The sequence below is a fragment of the Carcharodon carcharias genome, chromosome 13 (assembly GCF_017639515.1).
Source record: "Carcharodon carcharias isolate sCarCar2 chromosome 13, sCarCar2.pri, whole genome shotgun sequence".
NCBI lineage: Eukaryota > Metazoa > Chordata > Chondrichthyes > Lamniformes > Lamnidae > Carcharodon > Carcharodon carcharias.
In genome coordinates, this window is record NC_054479.1 from 121,968,249 (window position 1) to 121,989,795 (window position 21,547).

The following is a 21,547-nucleotide window of genomic DNA, read 5'->3' on the forward strand; positions in this document are numbered from 1 at the left end:
CTCTCAATAATATTGATTATTTATGAAATAAACAACCGACTTAACAACGGGCTTAAACATTTTGTCTTTTTAATAAGTTCCTAAAGTTTCGCCCCCCTATTCCCGAAATGGATTGCGCTACACCTTCACATTTCTCCTCAGTTTGGCGCCTGTACCATCAGAGCGGGAGGGGAGATCATCTCTGGAATTTTTTATTAAATTTGCGGAATCCAATAGGTTATTTGAACATAACATTTCTCACATAGCAAAGCCTCAAGTTGATAGGTTTTATCTTGCGTAAAATTCTCTCAAAATGTGTTTTCCATCCTTTTCCTCCCCCTTCATGGTCGGGTGGTTGAGTATGTGCTGCGCATGCGCAGTCCGGGGTACATCCCTGAGCGGGAAAAACAAAAAATGGCGCCGGCCTCAAAATAACAGAATTGGAGACAGTGGCGGACGTTTGGACAGCTAGACCCGGGATACTCGGACTCTGGGAGAGTAGGACGTAGCTGGACACGGGCCCTCGGTGGGGTGAGTGTTGTACTGACATCAGAGCCCTTGGTGGTCAGTTTGACCACACCGCCCCCACCCACTCTTCTCTTTCATTCCCTCCCTCTCTCTCTGAATCTTAATGTATATGTTGTTAAATATATTTTCACTTCTCCCTATTTTCCTGAGTATATGAATATGCTCGGCAGCCTCTTGTGTTCTGGTTCTGAAAGAGGGCCTACCCCGAATATTAACTTCTCTGTTCACTACAGCAGCTGATTGACGTGTTCGCCGCCGTTTCTGGTTCGCTTCCAGCATCTGTAATATTTTGAAAAGTAGAATACTGCGGATGCTAGAAATCTGAACTAAAAACAGAAAATGACAGAAATACTCAGGTCAGGATTTTTTCTCCACATATTTGACCTGACCTGCTGAGTATTTCCAGCATTTTCTATTTTTATTTTTGTAGCATTTTGCCTTTCCTCCTTGTTTATTTTTGCAGCAGTGCCCGGCCCTACCATCTCAAAATTCAAGAGACAAGCTATGAAAAATCGAGAGGTTTGGTATAAAAATCATGAGTTTTTAAAAATATGAACCAGTATAAATTGACAGTTGGTTTATAAACCTCATTCTTATTTTATTTGATCTCTAATGGGTTAGTGTTCTTTACAAAAGCTATATTACTGCATCTGAAAATGTTTTACAAAACAATTTTAAAATTCCTACCTGTTATTAGTTGTGCATTCTTTCTCAACAGACACAGGATCATATTTGTCAACCTAGTATCTTTGGTTTATGAAGTTGTTGAATGGTGCAGATTTTGGGGAGATAGCCTCTATTGATTAGCTGTGCTGCAGCCAAAAACTTTCCTAAACTCTGTAAGATGTAGTTGTGTTAGTTCACCAAACCCCTTCTCACCATCTGGTGGCAGCCACCTGTCTTATAAGATGATAGTTTCCGTGGTGGTCAACTCTTTGTTAAGCATGCCCGCAGTGGCTCAGGAGCCCCACTTTGGCATGGCAATTTCTGCTGCATTTGCTGCAGAGGAAGACAGTGGGTGGAGAAGATGCAAGATTTGCTGGCCTCTGTTTACTCTGGAGTCTCTTCTCAGCCAGCTAAGCTTTTCATTTCTGCTAGATTCTTCCAATGCCCTTTCAAAAAGTCAGCCCCCAAAGGTCACAGTTGTCAGCAACTGTCTCCCAGTTGACAGTGTCATTGTTTGCCATTGCCATATCTTGCTTGTAACTGGCCTTGTAGTGGAAGTATGGACATCCAGGAGGTTGTGACCCAGTGGCCAGTTCACCATACAGAAGGTCTTTGGGTATACCACCGTCATCCATCTGATGCACATGGCCAAGCCAGCGCCTATTTCGTTGGCTCAGTAATGAATGGATGTTGATGGAATTGGCATGCTCCAGGATCTGAGTTGGTGACCTTGTCCTGCTAAGAGATGCCAAGGATACATCTGAGACAGTGAAGGTGGAAACTGTTAAGCCTTTCCTCCCGCCAAGCATATGTTGTTTAGGCCTCATCACTGCAGAGGAATGTGCTGAGGATGCAGGCTTGGTAAATTCAAAGTTTGGTGTGCTCTGTCCAGTGACAGATTATTGATGATTGTGGAGCCTAGATATGTGAAGCTATCAACCTCCAGTGTCACATTGTCAGTACTGATAGATGGCAGTATGGCAACATCTGGACCTTGACATTTGTCTTCTTGATGCTGATGGTGAAACCAAACTCTTTACAGGTGTGAGAAAGTCTGTTCATTTGCTGCTGAAAGTGTTCCTCCATATGGAATGCTAGGACAGTAATGTCACCATAAAACAACTCTGATGAAGACTTGACACACCTTTATCTTGGATCTCAGGAAAGCAAGGCTGAACATCTTTCTGTTCTGGTATGTAAGCAGATGTCACATATAAGTCAGGTCTGAAGGCATCTGTCAACAACAAAGAGAACAATATGCCAAAAAATGTCAGTGCCAGAACACAAGCCTGATTGACCTCACTGCAGTTCTCAAAGGATTCTGATGTTGCCCTGTCATAGCTGTCCTTACCATCATCGTCCTACTGTAGGTACATTAATGTCTGCAGGTAAGGAAACCAATCTGGTCAATCCCACATCTGACTCCAGCGGCACACTGCATGGTTGACTTTTAATGCCCAGGGCAGCTAGATGCAGGGAATAAATACTGGCAAAAATAACCTAATCATGAATACTCCTTATTTTATTGTTGACATTTATTGTAATTAAGCAGCAGGTTTGAGCTGTAAAAACCCAGGATATGGCAGTTAAGTTCACTTACAAGCAATTCTTTAAGCTGCTTTTTCAGTCACCTCTTGTTATTTAGGCCTAGAATATTTTGTACTGATGCTACTAATCTTAATTGTTTTTGGTGATTTTCCTTAAGTACATGTTAAACAATAAACATTGCCAAAAACAATGTACTTTGATATATATGTTTCACAAATACGAGGCAGGATTTAACATATGCCTGAAAATGTCAAGAGTGCATCAGAAACCTGCTTAAAAGCCACCTCCTCCACTGTGCTTTTGTATCATTCAGCAGGACTGGTCGGTTTCTCTCTTGTTTCCTTGTGCTATGCGCTCCATATCCTTTTCCTCCTTGGGATAGACAATAAAAGGTTGAGTGTGGGAACCAGAAACAGTTTTAAACCAAGCAAAGAAACACTAGTGATCAAGTTCTAAATGAATGATGGATTTGGAAGCACATCTAGTGATACAGGTATTGATTCAGAAAGGCCAAACACAGCTGCATTAAATAGATTTTCAGTTCTCCAACAGTCTTCATCTAAAGATAATTTTGGTGCATGGATGGTTGTTCCCAGGAGTAGTTCAACTTATGATGGAAGTGGACAGGGTGAACGTGAGCAAGGAGACTGATTTGAAAGGACTGAACCTTTGTGTCAGAATTATGGGGTTTATAAGATTATTATAGTTGGGACTGTATCTTTAAATTTAGGGTATATGAAGTGGTCATGCTTTGTCATCTGCTTGATAGTAAGCCTGGGTGGCTTAATTGTTAGAGATCTAAGGAAAACTTAGATTGCTTTACTGAGAGGAAGGTTCAAGGTATTTAAACTTGGGGACAAGACAAAGTTTCTGAGTTTACGATGACAGATGGAGCTTCCCAAAGTCGCAGAAAGATGTTCAAGGCTGTAAACAGTTGTGCTGTAAACGGTTCATCTACTTCTAAAATGAAAGGGAGTTGAGGTCAAGGATAGCTGATTAGCATTTCTACCTAGATACATTGCCATGGGGAAGTGGGCAGAGGAAGCCATTTTGAAATCCGGTTACAGGCTTCTCTATAAATGAATGAATGTCACAAATGGACAGCAGAAGTTCTGGGTGGTCAGCAGAGAGAAGCCACTACAGCTGGATGTGGGAGGGAGACAATCTCTTGGCAAAAAGAAGCATCCTGCAGCCATCTAAGAATTCCAGGATATTTCTCCTGGCATGGCCAGGGGAAAGAAGAATCATCAGAACAGGGGTTATTCTGGTGGTGGATTTAAGGAATTCTCAAGCTGGGGGAAGTGACTGGAGATGGTCACCCAAGTTACTGCTCAGCGAAATGAGGATACAGGAAACCGTTAGAAGCTGGGAGCATCAATGCCGGAGTGATATAGTTAATCACATCACAATGTGATTATCAGAATTTGAAGTTGTGTTAACAAGGTCATTGGTCAGAACAATAACGTAGAAACTAGCAGACACGTTGGCTACATCCCACGTCAGATGCGAATATCAGGGATTGGCCTGAAAAACGGGAGCACCCAAGCAGTATCACTTAACAAATTGTGATTGTTAAGATCATGTTCTTCCCTTTGTAATAAATTCTTAACAGTTAAACCTCAGGACGACCATTATATCAAGCCTAGAAGTTGGGTGAGAAGGAACTAGCTCCAATATACATTCTGGGTATTGTTGCATTTCTGGTTCTTTTACACGAACTCCCCAATCTTTCACATGAGACTGGTAAATGATAAGTAGGTTCGATTTATCTGAAGACTCCAATTGATATATGCACATTATCAGAGCGCTGATTATTCTCATGATGATCTTCCACAATTTCTCTATCTGAGTTCATCTTTGGATGTGTTCTAATGCAATTGGAGCATTGGGTATAGTGCAGTTGTACAATTTGTTGAGTTGGCTTCTGTTTCTCCTTAACATCACCTCATTTGGTGTTGTGACCTTGTAGAATCTAGATTTGCTGCATGCTTTAAATACTTTCGTAGGTAACCAGGTTCCCTGGGTAGGATGTGTAACTCAAACCTATTGCCCCATGCGCAGACTAGGCAGTTCTGCACGTGCATGTTGGTAGTCTGCTGTCGTCTTTCTCCCCTGTTTTTTTTGAGAAGTTTCTCCTGTTTTCCTGAGAATTTAGATAGGTGATGACTTGACAAAGTTGTCCTAACCTGCCTCCTGAACATGATTTCTGCTGGTGATGGTAAGCCCATATCTAAAGGTGTTGCTCTGAAGTGCACGTGACAATGTGGAGATCTTGTTTTGTTTCTCTGCACTTCATGATTAATGACTTAACGGTATGGCCCATTCGCTTGATAAGACCATTGCATTTGGGATAGTGTGGCAAGACTGTGACATGGTTTACGTTTCATTTAGCACACCTTTCCTTAAAAGATCTACCAGTATATTGTGGCCAGTTCACTGATATAACTCATTAGGGATACCAAACAAACTGAATATTGTGCTCATTGTGTCTGCCATGGATGCTCTCAAAGTATCCTTCAATTGTCTGATGATTGGAAGCTTTGGAGAAGTGTTCCGTGGTGAGGAGAAAGTCATCGCCATGGACAGTGAATAAATCTCTTGCAATTTTGGAGCAAGGGTGCGATGGAACCTCATGAGAATGCATTGGTTCTTTGTGTTGGTGTGGTTGGTGTCTCTGGCATGCTTCGCACATCCTTGCTACCATCTCAATATCGTTGTTGATCCATAATACACAATTGGCCAATACACAGGGTCCCTTGCCAGGTGCCTTGTCCGCTCTATGGCCATATGCCCTGATGTAACTGATAATATGTCCTGATGAAGAGCTTCAGGCACAAGCACACCTGCTTTCCTTTGAAAATCACAACTCCTGAAATATCTAGTTCATCTCTGTACGGCCAAAAACATCTTACGGTGCCTGACACTTGTATCATTTCAGGCCACCCTTCTGCAATAACTTTGTAATACCTTCAGTGTGGATCATTTGCTGTTTCTTCCTGAAATTGGTTACATTTTTGACAAAACTCATCAGATTGACATTGAGTAAACCTTCTACTTCGATGTCTATGCCATCTGCTTGTAGATCTAGTAAAATGTCTGTGGATTCTTCGTATTCAGTAATCTATTCTGTGTGGCCGAAGTAACCATTTTGCTACCGGGTTTGTTACAGACTTCAGTGTTGGATCCCTGTATTTTAGAAGTCCCTGTAGTCTGGGTGGTGCACTTGTGCCAAATCATTTCAAATCAATGGTTTGTGGTCAGTTTCCACAAAAAATCGCTCACCAAATAGGCATGTGTGAAACCTTATATTGAGTACCATAGCGAGTGTCTCGTGCTCGATATTCAAATAATTGGATTCCGCTTGCAATACTCTGCAACCAGGGATATTTTCTGTGACTCTGCCCATATGCCGCTGGAACAGAAACAAAAACAGAATTACTTGGAAAAACTCAGCAGGTCTGGCAGCATCGGCGGAGAAGAAAAGAGTTGACGTTTTGAGTCCTCATGACCCTTCAGCAGAACTGCTGGAACAGATTTGACTGATGGTTAAACCAAAAGATAATCTCTGGAAACAGCATCTTCTGAATGGTGTCCTGAAAGTAGTGATTTCTTGAGATCCCTCTGCCAAATGAACCAACCAATGTTAGTGTTTGGCTTCCAGCTTGGAGAAAAGTCTTGCTTCTGTGAATCTTGTGTTGGCACCTCTTTAGAGCAAGATCTGGATGCCTTGGATTCAAGCATACACAGATTGTGTCATCTTTTTTCAGTACGTACACGATAGAGCTTTACCAATCGGTATGCTGATGCATATGATGGATAATGCTGTTATGCTCCATGTCACTGAACTCACTCTTAACCTTCTTCAGGAGGATCGATCGATGGAATTTCATCTTTTGTGAGGCGTAGCTAGTATAACCTCCTAAAATTTCCTAGTGTCGAATCTGTCCGGGTATATCTGTTGAGTCAGTCCATGACCTACAATGTGTATGTTCTTAGCCTCTTCTGCCACGATTGGTGCACCAGCTATCTTGTGTATGGTCACAATATTGAGTTCTGTGCATGCCGTAAATCTTGCTACTGCTGGCGCAGTCGTGTCGGCAGAATACATGCGGTTTCCATGCTGTAGCTGCATTTCAATGTCAATGTACCTATGCAATGAATGGGTAACCCATTGTACAAAATTAATTTGGCTATCGTAGATTGTGTCATTGACCCCCAACGGTCCAGATACACATCATTCGAGATTCTGAGTGGTAAGATGCTCCCACTCGCTCCCGTGTCGACTTTGGTTATGAGCATGTGTTTGCTGCTTTTCTTCCAGCATATGATGCTGATAGTAGCAAAATCCTTGAACTGCTTGATTCATCCACACATTGTGCCACATTTACCATGTGGAAAGCCTGTTCACTTTCTGTTTGAAGATTTCTCCATTCTTATTCTTCACCTTGGTCTGTCTGGTTGTTAATCTCGTGTGTATGCTTGCACTTATGTGGGTCTCTGGCGCACTGTTGTTGCTGCCAGTATGCTGCATGTACTTTTTGTTTAGTCATTTCTTATTGCAACCTCTAGCACACTTTCAGAATCAGACTTCCTGCACTGGCAAGCCCAATATCCTCTTACACCACATACCTTATGAAGGAATGCAGGTCAGCTTTGTGGTGGGTGCAGCAGATGGCACTTCTCATATGGCTTGCTTGCTTTCTTTGTCCCGGCGACTGTACCAATACTGGTAGCTTCATCCACTGCTTGCAGGTGTTATTGTCCAGCCAAAATGGCTTCCGATTTTCAGCTATCTTTTATCAATGTGTCAATATCGTGAAATCTTTCTCCAAAAGGCCTTTTTGGAAGGCTTCGATTGGCATTGAAGCTATAATTTGTTCCATCATCTGTTGAGGCCGCTCAGCTTTTGAAAAATTGCAGCCCTTGTCCTTATCATGGCACCTGCTGACGAACTGATCAATTGATTCCTGTGATAAATGTCCATAAGCCATCAGCTCCAATTACACGAAGCTGATCCTCAGACAGGCCCAAAGTGTTGATCTGTGCAACCCCCTGTTTCCAATGGCTATTTTTATTTTCACCGCTTGGTTATTCGATTCTGTGATGGATAAACCTAAAAAGCAGAATTCCATCCTTTGTTTTAAAATTCAGATAGGACATTTGTGGTCTTCCAATTAATGCTTGAAATTTGGTGGTCATCTTCCTGATGGTTCCTATCTTTTACAGATACTCTCGTTTTATAGGGATTTGTAATCTCTTTACTCTGTGTGAAGAGATTCAGCAATGCAGCTCAAAAACAAAAGTACCTGGAAAAACTCAGCAGGTCTGGCAGCATCTGTGGAGAGGAGCAGTTAACGTTTCGGGTCCGAATGACCCTTCAACAGAACTAAGTAAAAATAGAAAAGAGGTGAAATATAAGCTGGTTTGGGGGTGGGGGGGTTGAGCTGGATAGAGGGCCAGTGATAGGTGGAGATAACCAAAAGATGTCACAGACAAAAGGACAAAGAGTGGTGATATTATCTAAAGGAATGTGCTAATTAAGGGTAGAAAGCAGGACGAGCAAGGTACAGATAGCCCTAGTGGGAGTGGGGTGGGGAGTAGGGGTCAAAATAGGCTAAAAGGTAGAGATAAAACAATGGATGGAAATTCATTTAAAAATAATGAAAGTAGATGGGAAAAGAAAAATCTATATAAATTATTGGAAAAAACAAAAAGGAGGGGGAAAATTGGAAAGGGGGTGGGGATGGAGGAGAGAGTTCATGATCTAAAATTGTTGAACTCAATATTCAGCCCGGAAGGCTGTAAAGTGCCTAGTCTGAAGATGAGGTGCTGTTCCTCCAGTTTTCGTTGAGCTTCACTAGAACAATGCAGCAAGCCAAGGATGGACATGTGGGCATAAGAACAGGGTGGAGTGTTGAAATGGCAAGCGACAGGGAGGTCTGGGTAATGCTTGTGGACAGACCGAAGGTGTTCTGCAAAGCGGTCACCCTGTCTGCGTTTGGGCTCTCCAGTGTTGAGTAATCTTTCCCTTTTTTGGCTGTAGCTTGGGTTTTTGCCATACTCATCCCAGATGTTTTCCCATTTTGCATGTTTTTTTGTCTTTGCGCAAGAATGGCACCCAAGGACGTCTTAATGACCCTGCAGCTTTTCTTCCCTATTCAAAACCGACTGCACAGCTTGACTCTGAACTGATTCATTGCTCTCATTCACCAGTAATTCAGCTATCCCACAAATCAGGTACTAACTGTTCTGAAAAGTATTGTGTGTAGATGGACTATCTGTCCTGTGGTTTCAGTGCACTACAGTCTCCATATTGCACCAAATTTTGTCTGTGCCGCCTCCTGTGGTCTTCAAATTTGCAACACTGCCACCATGTTGTGTTTCTGGTTACTTTAAGCAAACTCACCAATCTGTCACATGGAACTGGTAAACTGTAAGTAGGCTCAGTTTATTTGAAGACTTCAACTGATATGTACACTTAACAGGGTAGCTCAACAAACAGGCATCCTCGAGTGATTCAGCAACCACCATTTGTCACATCAATAGCTGCAACCACTCATACACACAACTAATTGGCTGCTGATCGCATACTACTTTACATCCTGGTCCCTTGATCATTTCCATATTCTTTTAAAGTGATATGACAGGAATCATGTGATATAATTCACAAAGTAAAGGTGCACAATATATCAGAGAACAGCTCTTTAAGGTCAGAACTCACAGGACATCCCAGAGACAACATCTATAGAGGCCAAGTTTGTCACCTTGAGTCTGCAAGAAGCCAGGTTGTATGGATCTATCGTATAACTGTAATAGTTATTATACTATTGGTGTCTGAGTAATAAATTTGCACTTGGACAACACGCTTAAGCCTCAGTCATGACCAATTATTCAACATGGTTGGAAATATTTCTTAACAGGCTGTTTGCTATCAGGATTATAATTCTGTGGCTCCAGATGTTGAGAGATTCAATGATTGGTTATTATAATCCAAAACCAAGGAAAGAAACTGAACTGCAATATTTTCAGCTTTCTTTTAGTATTCCTTAAGTTTATTCTATTAGTATCTCTGTCTGGGGCTAGTGCTGGCTGCATGAAACAGACTCTGATGCTATAAAAGTTGGAAATAACTTTCTTCCAATTCTTGTTTCCCCCTTCCCTCCTACTGGCTGCTCTTCCTTCAGTGAAATCGATTTCTTGGTTTGTTCCAGGTTTGCTTTTCCTTGTGAATTTTTTCAAACCAAACATCTGTGCCCCACCTAGCAGTTGTTTGAAAAGTTATTTTTGAAGGTTTTTGTGAACAGGTTGTGTTTACTGTCTGTCTCTGTTGAGGTTCTAGTACTAATGTATGGGATTTGCTCATCCAGACAGAGATTTTCTTTAATTTAAAAATAGGCTGAAATCTACAAAATGAGAAGATTGTGGCTTGTATCATTTTGCTTGTGAATTGAGACCTTGCATCAGAATCTGGGGCCTGAAGACGCAGAATGTGAGAGAATCTGTCCCTGACACTTGCTGATACACAGTCTTTGGCTGGTGTTTGGGCCAGCGGCTGCCACACTGATCTTGCTGGTTGCAGTAAAACTCCAACAGTCCGTAACAATGGAAGCTGGCACTAAACACCCTGACACTAAACAGGTTTTCGACCCAATGCACAACCATCTATAATTGCAACTGGTACCTGAATACTGATCTACTGCCACCATCTATTTGGGACTCCACCTTCATGATTCATCTGGGGAAGGAGCAGGACATAGCACTTGTGTAAAATCTCTGGACTTTAGAGTTCTTTCATGAAATTGCGATTGGGGATTAGGATAGTGCTCATGTGGAGGATAAACACCAACACAACTGGTTGGGTAGCATAACCTGTCTGTGTTGGAATTCTATATACTTTATAGTTTGTGGGATTATAAGTGCCTCCCAGTCTGGTACTTTTCTATTTTCCTGTGGCATAGATAATTTTCATTCAATATATTTTAATGTGTAATGTGACCGTTGTCTGTTCCTTTAGTTGATTTCCTCCTGAAAGCAGTATTTCTTTCACTTTACATGAGGTGAGTGACAGACCAAATGGGAATTTGTGTGTTTGCATAGATGAGAGCTTCAGTAAATCTCCTGCAGTTAGATTCTACTAACAGCATCACCCCAACCTTGTGTCATAATTACAGATGTCCCCTTGTTTCCAATGTTCTGATGAAAGTCATTGACCTGAAACATTAACTCTCTCCACACTCTGTTGAGTATTTCTGTCTTAATTCCTTGTCTCAAGGGTTCAGTGCTAAGTTAATGATGGAAGACGTTGAGACACGATTCACACATCTTCTTCAGCCCATTAGAGAGTTGACGAAGAACTGGGAGATTGATGTGGCAGCTCAGTTGGGGGAGTATCTGGAAGAGGTGAGGTCTTTATTACTGAAGATTACTTGTTCTCCTGTGACATGATTCACTGCCTTTTGTTTATCTCCCTCTCCTCAATTCTTTCTTCCTTGCTCTTGCCTTTTTTTGTCTCCTCTTTGGACACCCTTCAGAGATGCCAGTCTTCAGCCAATTCGATTCACTCCACGTGATATCAAGAAACGGCTGAAGACATTGGATACTGCAAAGGCTATGGGCCCTGACAATATTCTGGCAATAGTACTGAAGACTTCTGCTGCAGAACTTGTTTTGCCCCTAGCCAAGCTGTTCCATGCAGCTACAACACTGGCATCCACCCAGCAATGTGGAAAATTGCCCAGGTATGTCCTGTACACAAAAAGCAGGACAAATCCAACCCAACCAGTTACCACGCCATCAGTCTACTCTCGATCATCAGTAAAGTGGTGGAACGGCTCATCAACAGTGCTATCAAGTGGCGCTTGCTTAGCAATAACCTCCTCACTGACGCTCAGTTGGGTTTGGCCAGGGCCACTGAGCTTCTGACCTCCTTACAGCCTTTGTTCAAACATGGTCAAAAGAGCTGAACTCTGAGGTGACAGTGACTGCCCTTGACCAAAGACAGCATTTGACTGAGTGTGGCATCAAGGAGCGCTAGCAAAACTCAAGTCAATAGGAATTGGGGGTCTGGGGGGAAACTCTCCACTGGTTGGAGTCATACCTAGCAGAAAGGAAGATAGGTGTGGTTGTTGGAGGTCAATTATCTCAGTTCAAGGAAGTCACTGCAGGAGTTCCTCAGGATAGTGTCCTCGGCCCAACCATCTTCAACTGCTTCATCAATGACTTTCCTTCCATCATAAGGCCAGAAGTGGGGATATTCGCTGATGATTGCATTATGTTCAGCACCATTCGTGGCTCCTCAGATACTGAAACAGTCCATGTCCGAATGCAGCGAGACATGGCCAATATCAAGGCTTAAGCTGACAAGTGGCAAGTAACATTCACGCCACACAAGTGCCAAGGAATGACTATCTTCAACAATAGAGAGTATAACTATTGCCCCCTGACTATGGAACTCGTTGCCACAGAAGGCTGTGGAGGCCAGGTCATTGAGTGTATTTAAGACCGAGATGGATAGGTTCTTGACTGGTAAGGGGATCAAAGGTTACGGGGAGTGGGCGGGAGAGTGGGGTTGAGAAATTTATCAGCTATGATTGAATGGCGGAGCAGACTCGATGGGCCAAATGGCCTAATTTCTGCTCCTCTGTCTTATGGTCTGACATTCAATGGCATCACCATCGCTGAATCCCCCACTATCAACATCCTGGGAGCTACCATTGATTAGAAACTGAACTGCACTAGCCATATAAATACTGTAGCTACAAGAGCAGGTCAGAGGCTAGGAATCCTGTGGCGAGTAACTCATTTCCTGACTCCCCAAAACCTGTCCACCATCTACAAGGAACAAATCAGGAGTGTGAAGGAATACTCTTCACTTGCCTGGATGAGTGCAGCTCCAACAACACTCCAGAAGCTTGATTGGCACCCCTTCCACAAACATTCACTCCCTCCACCAGTGAGAAACAGTGGCAGCAGTGTGTACCATTTACAAGATGCACTGCAGAAACTCACCAAAGCTCCTTCCAAACCCACGACCACTATCACTGAGAAGGATAAGGGCAGCAGACACATGGGAACACCACCACCTGGAAGTTCCTCTCCAAGCCACTCACCATCCTGACTTGGAAAGATATTGCCGTTCCTTCACTGTTGCTGGTCAAAATCCGCTCCCTCCCTAACAGCATTATAGGTGTACCTACACAGCGGTTTAAGAAGGCAGCTCACCACCACCTTCTCAAGGGCAATAACTGCTGGCCCACATCCTGTGGATGAATAATAAAAAAAAAATCCATCAGTCATGTAAAATCTCAAATCAAACATTCCCAAACTTTATTGTTTCACCTCTTGAGTGACAAGGCATTTTTGTACAAAAAGGACTCTGTTTCAGTTAATGCATAGGTAGATTCCAAGCGCACTCCTCCCAACCCCAGATTTAACCTCTTAAAATTTCTGCCTATCAATTTGAAACTTGAATGTGCCTATCACAGACAGTTTAGGGTACAAATGTTTTTAGTGCAGAACAGATTAATTTAGGGTTGAAGTGTTTGGCATATTCTTCAACAAATAGCTCTGGGGAAAAAATATCCAAAACACAGGCTTCTGTAAAAATTTCAACAGTCCTCACAAGGTAATCAAGTCAGTTTATTCAGTTAAAATTAATTTTACTGTAAGCCATGCGGATTTTTAAAAAAATTTTGTTGCAAATCTTATTTTGAACCCTGGCAATTTCAGTTGTGACCAACTCCCCTGACTGTTGGCCAGACTACTCACTTGTATTGTCTGCAAATTTGTGCTGCATTTATCTAAATTCTAATCCTCTAAATCTCTGCCTGTGGAATGGACCCCTGGGGTATCCCCCTTCCAAACTCTGTACCGTGGAGCAGGCCCTGGGATACCCCAGTTCCAACCCTCCTCCAACCTGAGCAACATCTATTTAACCCGACCCTGTTTCCTGTCTGCCAGCTGACTTTCTGTCCATGTGGCTACAACTGCAGCATGTAACCTTCGGGGCAATCTCTTTCTCTCTGTCTTCCAGTTGGACCAGATCTGCATTTCCTTCGATGATGGGAAGACGACAATGAATTTTGCTGAAGCTGCTCTTTTGATCCAAGGCTCAGCATGTATTTACAGCAGGAAGGTCTGTTCATTCCAGCCTCCTCTGGTGGATGGGGTAATATTTGGATTGTGTGGGACTGGCTGGATGCGGAGATGGATGGACCTGGTTTGGGAGGAGGAGCATGCATGTCTAGGAAGGAAGGTTGGGACAGGATGGGTGCAGTGCTGGCTTGGTTTGGTTTGGGTTGGGTTGGGAGTGTCTGGGAACTGATCCTCCTTCATGCTTGGTCCCTTTAATATTTATTAAGTTGATGAAATATGCTTAATGAGGGGCAAAATTAAACTTTCAAAATGGAGGTATTTGATGCAAAGTTTGGAAAGGTGTCTGGTCTAAGTGTGTCATGGTTGTTAGTCTGATGTTAGCTCAGGAATTCTCCATGTTGCTGCTGACTGCCCTGTTGGGATTGATGAGAACGAATAGGGTGTGAGGATGTTTTTCCTTTCTCCACAGGTGGAATATCTGCATTCTTTGGTGTACCAGGCTCTGGACTTGATCTCCAACAAAAAGTAAATAATACTTGCAATAACAAAGCAGCACTGACCATGAATTAATGCCTTCAGTGGCAGCAGTGTGTACCATCTACAAGATGTTTTGCAGGAACTCACCAAGCCTCCTTAAACAGCACCTTCCAAACCCATGACCATCTAGAAAGACAAGGGCAGCAGAACATGGGAACACCACTACCTGGAAACTCCCTGCCAAGTCAGTCACCACCCTGACTTGGAAATATATCGCCGTTCCTTCACTGTTGCTGGGTCGAAATCCTGCAACTCCCTCCTTAACAGCACTGTGGGTCTACCTACCCCACAAGGACTGCAGCAGTTCAAGAAGGCAATTCACCACCACCTTCTCGAGGGCAACAGCCCAGAATAAAAAAAAGGAAGTTTATACCAAGTACCCTATAAACGTAGGCAGTACTGGATCGTGTATTATATTGTATATACAGAAGGGTTATGTTGATATCAGAGTATTACACCTAGTGGAACAGTATTTTGTAATATTTCTGTACAAGCTGGTTATATATACACATACTATACCCAGCAGTACATTGTTTCATTGCAGGATTATCCATGTAAACACTAAATTGGTGCAAGAGCATCAGACTCAATAACATGCTTTGTTAGTACAGAAACATTACAGGTGTAATTACAGGTGTGTTACAGTCAGTAGCTGGCTGTGTTATTACAAGAATATTGCACTTGGTAATGGGCTGTTTGCTATAACAGGAACATTACACCCAGTAACAGTATGTGCTACAATGGGTTGTGATACCCACTAACAGTCTGTGTTTTGATGGGACTATGGCATCCAATGCAGTCTATGTTACCATGGAACTGTAACACCGAGTAAGAGTCTATGTTATCACCAGATGTGGAAGGTTGTTCAATTGGAGAGGGTTGATCTCTCTTTTCTCTCCTAAGTAAAAATGCTTTTTACAATGATCTGGTTGCAGAAACTGCTTTAAATGTCATTTTTATATTTGCTATTTTAGGCGGAATCAAAAGGTTACATCTATTGGGGAAGATGGTACAGATAGTGACGTATCTTTGGCTAATGACAAGACTGATTGGGAAGTAAGGAGCAATGACTCGGGATTTACTGTTCATTAACTCTGTGAAATTAATTAGATGTAAATGATTGAAGTAAAATAATAAAAATCTTGCGTTTGCATGTTGCCAACAATTTAGACTATACAAGTGCTGTGACTGTTATTTTGGCAAGCTGTTCCATGAGATCAAAGCTGTTGTCCCTGATATTGAACACTGGTGTTGGGGAGAACCAGGGATATATAAGGTGACATTAAAATGAACCTGAAACTAAGGGGGGTTAATTACTTTGGATGGTTGAAATGAACAAATTTTATTCTTTTAAGGTTGTAGAAATAGGATTGTAAATGTATCTCCTTGGGAGCTGTGCTGGGCTGTGCTCCATGGGGCTATGTAGCTATGTGTCATACCGTTCATGCCTAATATGCCCTCTAGTTCCAGCACTGTAACAGTCACTGCTCTGGTGTGTGCTACTGCTATTGTAAAATATTGGCCAGCCTGGATCTTCTATCTTTCTACGTCAGATGTCACTAACTGCTGAAATCTTTCCTTTCCAGTTTTTGTCTCTTGATGATATTGAGTGTCCATCAAAAACCAACATTGATTTGCAGAAGGATCACAGTTCAAATGTACGTAATCCTTATTTGCGATTCCTCAGATTTTTGACAGTGCAATGTGGTGCTTTCATAGCATAATAGGTTATCATTCCCCCACCCCCGCACAACTCACTGCAATCTTCACTACACTGAGTGAGGGCTGGAGTTCAACACCAGGCTGGTGGGTATAGACCAGAAGAAAGTATAAATTAAAAACAAAGGAAGTGGGGAACCTGATCCACAGCAGGATGGACAATTTGCCTGTGGTGAAAATGGGAGCTGTCATGAGACTAAAGCCCTCGGCCAAGGCCAGGCAGCGAGGGCTAGCCAGAAGAATCTGCAAGAGACAGGGAGCTTGTAAGAGGCGCTCAAGGGATGGGCTGGGATGAGTATGGAGCCTGGGAGCAGGACCAAGGTGAAATAAAAAAGGTGGCATTTGGGTATTTGAATGGTAGCAGAGCAGTATTGAAAGATGAATAAATTCAGGTGGGGAAGTACATTTTTGAGGTCATGTTGGACTGAGGTGCAGGGGTTACAGAGAACAAAGATGGGAGAGGGAGTGATAGAACCTGACTTCTCTGACTGTGCTGTGTTTGCTTCTTTTGATACTTCAGGCTGTAAACATTATCCCACTAACGCCAATGGCACTAGTACCATTAGAAGAAATTGAGAAAAAGAACAACCCGCTCTTCAGGTATGGAATTTGCTGCCACACGCGCACACACAAGGCAAATTGAGGCAGTCAGTGGGCTGCAGGTAGACTGTGGAAGACCCAATCAGTGTGCCCCAAAGGGATTGTGTGAAAGTCTTTCTAGCTGCCAGCCGTAAGGATTCTCAAAGTTTCAAGCAGCTTTATTGCGGTTGTTGGTGGAGTTTAGTTCACTGCAACGTACTGAATAATGTGCGGCCACTTAATACTAAATTAGCAATTAATTGGCTGGAGAAATGGAGGTGTCACATTCCTACAATAAGATGTGCTTCTGAGTCTGAAATTAGTTATTTGAGACTTCACTTTGTATCTAGCCAATGGTATATTTGCCCTGGAAGTGTTTGATGGGACAGCGTAGAGGGAGCCTACTCTGTATCCAACCCATGCTGAACATACCCTGGGATTGTTTGATCCTGATATCGGATTCCAGGCTGAAGCTTACTTCATGAAGGTGCCTGTGGCGTGTTGGGGTACCAGCACTGACACCTTACACTTTGATTAGAACAGTAAATTTCCTGAATTCGGGATGCATCCATCTTGAATGTTCAGTAGTCAGGTGAGATGTAGTTGTGGAGGAGCTATGAGGCTGAATGCAAGGAGCTGGAAGCAGGTGACCACCTGTTGACTGGCGTAATACTGAGTCACATGGTGTAGGAAGGTTGTAGGTTATCTTCTGTGCTGATCTTTACTGCATTTAATGGTTAATTAGAAGGAGCAAGAACAGCACACCCACCTGATGATCTATCATAGGCGTGAATGTTGTACGAGAGAAGGATAAGGATTGGGTGTCATCCCTCCACATTTGATCATGGTGTTGATACTGTCTGCCTTCCCCTCTGTTCCAGAGGTAGAGAGCCATGGAACTAGATCTCAGCAGGGAAGATGACAAGGGGCTTGGGGAGGGGCAGGGATGGGCAGGAATGTGGAAGCTTTAAAGAAAAACACGAATGTTCACTACTGTATGGCTTTTCCAAAACCTTGAATCTGTGTGCCCTAGTCCTTGTACCGTCAACTAATAGGAACAGCTTTTCTTTGTTCATTTTATAAACCTGTCATAATCTTGTACACCTCAGTCATATCTCCCCTCAATCTCCTTTGCTCCAAGGAGAATAACCCCAGCTTCTCCAATTTAGCCTTGTAATTAAAATCTCTTATTCTTGGAACCATTCGCGTAAATCTCCTTTACACGCTCTCATCTGTCCTAAAGTGTGAAAACCAGAGCTATACGCAATACTCTAATTGCGGGCTGACCAGAACTTTATAGAGGTTCAGCAGAAATTCCCAGTTTTTGCACTCAATGCCTCTATTTATGAAGCACAAGATCCTATTTGTTTTGATAACTACACTCTATGTCCTCCCACCTGCAAACATCTATGCACATGAACCCCCAGGGTTCCTCTGCTCCTGCATGCACTTTAGAAGTATGCCATTATGTCTGTGTTGCCTCTCCCTATCCCTTTTGTCAAAATGCATCACATCACACTTCTCTGTATTAAATTCTATCTGCCACTTGTCTGCTTTCTGCTAGCCTATCTTTGTTCTGTTGCAGTTGACTGGTATCATCCTCACTATCTGCCACACCTCTTAAGTTTGGCATCATTTAATGCATGAAGTGTTTGAAGACCAAGTGAATGGTCAGGTCATACTCAAATGCTCAGGAAGCCCGAGGAAACAATCCTCAATTACCAACCTTACAGGCTTTCTGTTTTGCTGTAGCCGGAGAGGAGAGATCCTGGGCAGCCGCAAGGATTTTCGAATGAATACTTGTACCCCTCACGCCACAGGCGCCTTCATGTTGGAACTTGCCAATGTGTCACCAATGAGCTATCTGAACAGGCAACAGCAGGACAATGCAGAGCACAATAGAAACGGTAATTAACTGTATGCCAGTGAACAGTTTACCCATTGTCACGTTGCAGCCTCTTGCTGAGAGTGAGTCTGAGTGTGTCACTGATTCCAGGACTGTTTTGTACCTCTAGCTTGATTATTGTCTGATTGGACAGCTCCTGTTCCGTGAGTGTGTGGCTTGCTGCTGACTCAAGTGTTGAATGTTATTTATTGTGCTTAAACGCTATAATCTCTTCTTTATTCAACTTGTCACCTGTGATTTGAACCTTGCACCATGCTGAACACTGAGTGTTGTAGGAGCATGGAATGATTTGCTTTTGGGATTCGTTGAGACAGACCATTTAATCTTTTAAAGAAAAAGTGGTTTAATTTTTTAAGCAGAGGAAGTTACAAAGCAAAGGACTGAGTGGAACAGTGGGAATGGTTTGGGATTGATACAGGGCTATGAAGAGGGTGAAGAGTGAGGCAGTGTGTTTAGTTTAGGATTAATACAGGACTGTTGGGAGAGAGCAAGGAGTAGGATTAGTTTGGGATTAAAAGTGGGTTTGGGGGAAGAGAATGGGGCAGTGGGATTAGTTTATGATTTATCTAACAGATCCGGAACAAGCACAATGAGCCAATTGGCCTGTGCTGTTAAATGTTAACACTTCTGTGATGATTTAAAAAATCTCCACTGTTGTAATAAAATCCAGTCTGACTTTCTCAGACTTAAAATTCCTGACATCTGGGATCACTTTTGACCCTTCTGACCACTTCTCTTGACTCCTCCACTGCCCCTGATTTTTCAGATTGCTTGTCTCACATCCATTTTAGGGTAAGTAGAAATTTTCTCCAACTAAATATTAGGAAGATAGTAGCCATTGTTTCTTGTTCCATGGCCACTATACCCCTTCCTGGCAACTATCTGAAGCTGAAGCAGACCATTTAAACCATGGTACTTTGATTCAGATGGAGTTTCTGACTACATGTCCACTTCAACAAGACTGACTATTTCCAAATTCGTCACATTGCCCGACTCTGACCCTGTCTTAGCTTATCTGCTGAAAACCTCATCAAGTCTTTATTACAGGGAGGCGGTGGCGTAGTGGTATTGGCTGGCCTGGTAATCCAGAGACCCAGGGCAATACTCTGGGGACTCGGGTATGAATCCCACCATGGCAGATGGTGGAATTTGAATTCAATAAAAACCTGGAATTAAAAGTTCAGTGATGACCATGAAACCATTGTTTGTTGTCATAAAGATCCATCTGGTTCACTATTGTCCTTTAGAGAAAGAAATCTGCCGCTCTTACCCAGTCTGGCCTAAATGTGACTCCAGATCCACAGAAATGTGGTTGACTTTTGAATGCCCCCTGAGGGCATTCAAGGCCTAGCCAGCAATGCCCACATTCCATGAATGAATAAAAGAAAATATTTCTAAACTTCAATACTCCAATGCTCTCCTGAATGTCCTCTCGTTTTCCACCCTGTGTTATCTTACGGTCATTCAAAATTCTGCTGTTGCATCTTAACAAATTCTGCTGTTGCATCTTAACTTGTATCTAGTCCTTTTCAACCATTAATTACCCTACTGTTCACTGACCTACACTTGTTTCCAATCTGCCACCACTTCAATTTTAAAATTCTCTTCCATGTTTTTCAGATCCCCCCCACCATGACCTTGCCTCTTCACATCTCTGCAGTCTCCCCCAGCCCAACCCTGTGGTTTCTGTACTGCTTGAATTCATGTCTCCAGTTTTAACAGTTCCACATTGGCATCTGTACTTTTAGTTGCCTAGACTCTTAAGTTCTGAAACTCCACCTCCCTCTATGCCTCTCTCTCCTGCATTTAAGTTGCTCCTGAAAGCCAACGTCTTTGACCAAGCCTTTGGTCATCTGTTCTAATATCTGCTTCTGTACCTCTGTCAAATGTTGGTAATGATCTTGTCAAGAGTTTTTAGATGTTTTCCAATTTTAAAAGAGTTACATAAATGGAACTTTTTTTTAGGCAGGATGTCAGTTGCATGGGGTCATTCTTATTGCAGAAGAGATTAACTAGAATTGTACCAGGGATGAAGAGCATCAGTAATGTGGTGAGACTGGAGAAGCTGGAGTTGTTTGATGAGCAGAGAGGTTAAGGGGAGATTTAATTGAGGTGTTGAAAATTATGAAGCGTTTGGGTAGAGTCTATAGAAACTGTTTCCAGTAGCAATAAGGTCAGTAGCCAGAAGATACAGGTTGAAGGTAATTGGCAAAAAAAACAAGGGGAGATGAGAGGACATTCTTTTTCAGTGTTGTAATCTTGAATGCACCACCTGAAAGGGTGAATGGAAATAAATTCAATAACCCTCAAAAAGGAATTGGATTAATAAATTAACTGAAAAGAGAAATTTGCAGTGCTAAGGGAAAAGAGCAGGGGGTGTAGGACTAATCGATAGCTCTTTCAAAGAGCTGACATATGCACGATGGACTGAATAGTCTCCTTTGCTGTATCAGTCTATGAAGTCAGTAATTATAAGGAGGCCAGATGTCTCCTGAGATTTATGCTAGTGCTTGCTGAGTGCACAGAAGGCTGTGTGGAGCATGTGATGTGGGCACAGGCAGGTTACACAGCAGGAATGTGATTATTACACTGTGCCTTACGTTGCAGGTCTACAGAATGTTCCGGAGGACGTGGGGATGGATAGCAGTGACTGTCAGGCTCCAATTCCAGTATTGAACTTTTTGGATGAAGGGGGTAAGTATGCTACTCTAAAGAACTTGATATAGCTTTTTTTTTCAAGTTTAAATAGAAGTGATTTGGGCTGAGGAGTGCAGCAATCCCTTTGCAAGGGTTGTTGCTGCTTTTCTTCTTATGTTGAGCATATTTGGGGATTGACAGACCAATCTGGTATTTCACTCTAATTCATGCAAATTAAACGTGGTGCATTTCACCAGGTGCGTGTTAGAGAGATCTCAGTGGTTATTTTCACACTAATTTAGATTGTCAATTGTGTGGCCCGGAAGGTGCTGCCTCCTGCAGTTCTGTAGGTGC

At 42.7% G+C, this 21,547-nt stretch overlaps 1 protein-coding gene across 1 annotated transcript in view; it reads left to right on the top strand.

The window, feature by feature from the left end:
• The first annotated feature begins 366 nt into the window (after positions 1-366).
• The window catches only part of ncaph2 (non-SMC condensin II complex, subunit H2), a 46,194-nt gene continuing 25,013 nt past the window's right edge, over positions 367-21,547 (top strand). The window contains exons 1-9 of the mRNA XM_041203122.1: positions 367-510; positions 10,994-11,121; positions 13,754-13,855; positions 14,285-14,340; positions 15,327-15,408; positions 15,939-16,010; positions 16,592-16,671; positions 18,403-18,557; positions 21,164-21,250. Coding sequence (XP_041059056.1) covers positions 11,011-11,121; positions 13,754-13,855; positions 14,285-14,340; positions 15,327-15,408; positions 15,939-16,010; positions 16,592-16,671; positions 18,403-18,557; positions 21,164-21,250 — 745 coding nt within the window. The 5' untranslated portion in view covers positions 367-510; positions 10,994-11,010. The remainder of the gene's footprint in view (positions 511-10,993; positions 11,122-13,753; positions 13,856-14,284; positions 14,341-15,326; positions 15,409-15,938; positions 16,011-16,591; positions 16,672-18,402; positions 18,558-21,163; positions 21,251-21,547) is intronic.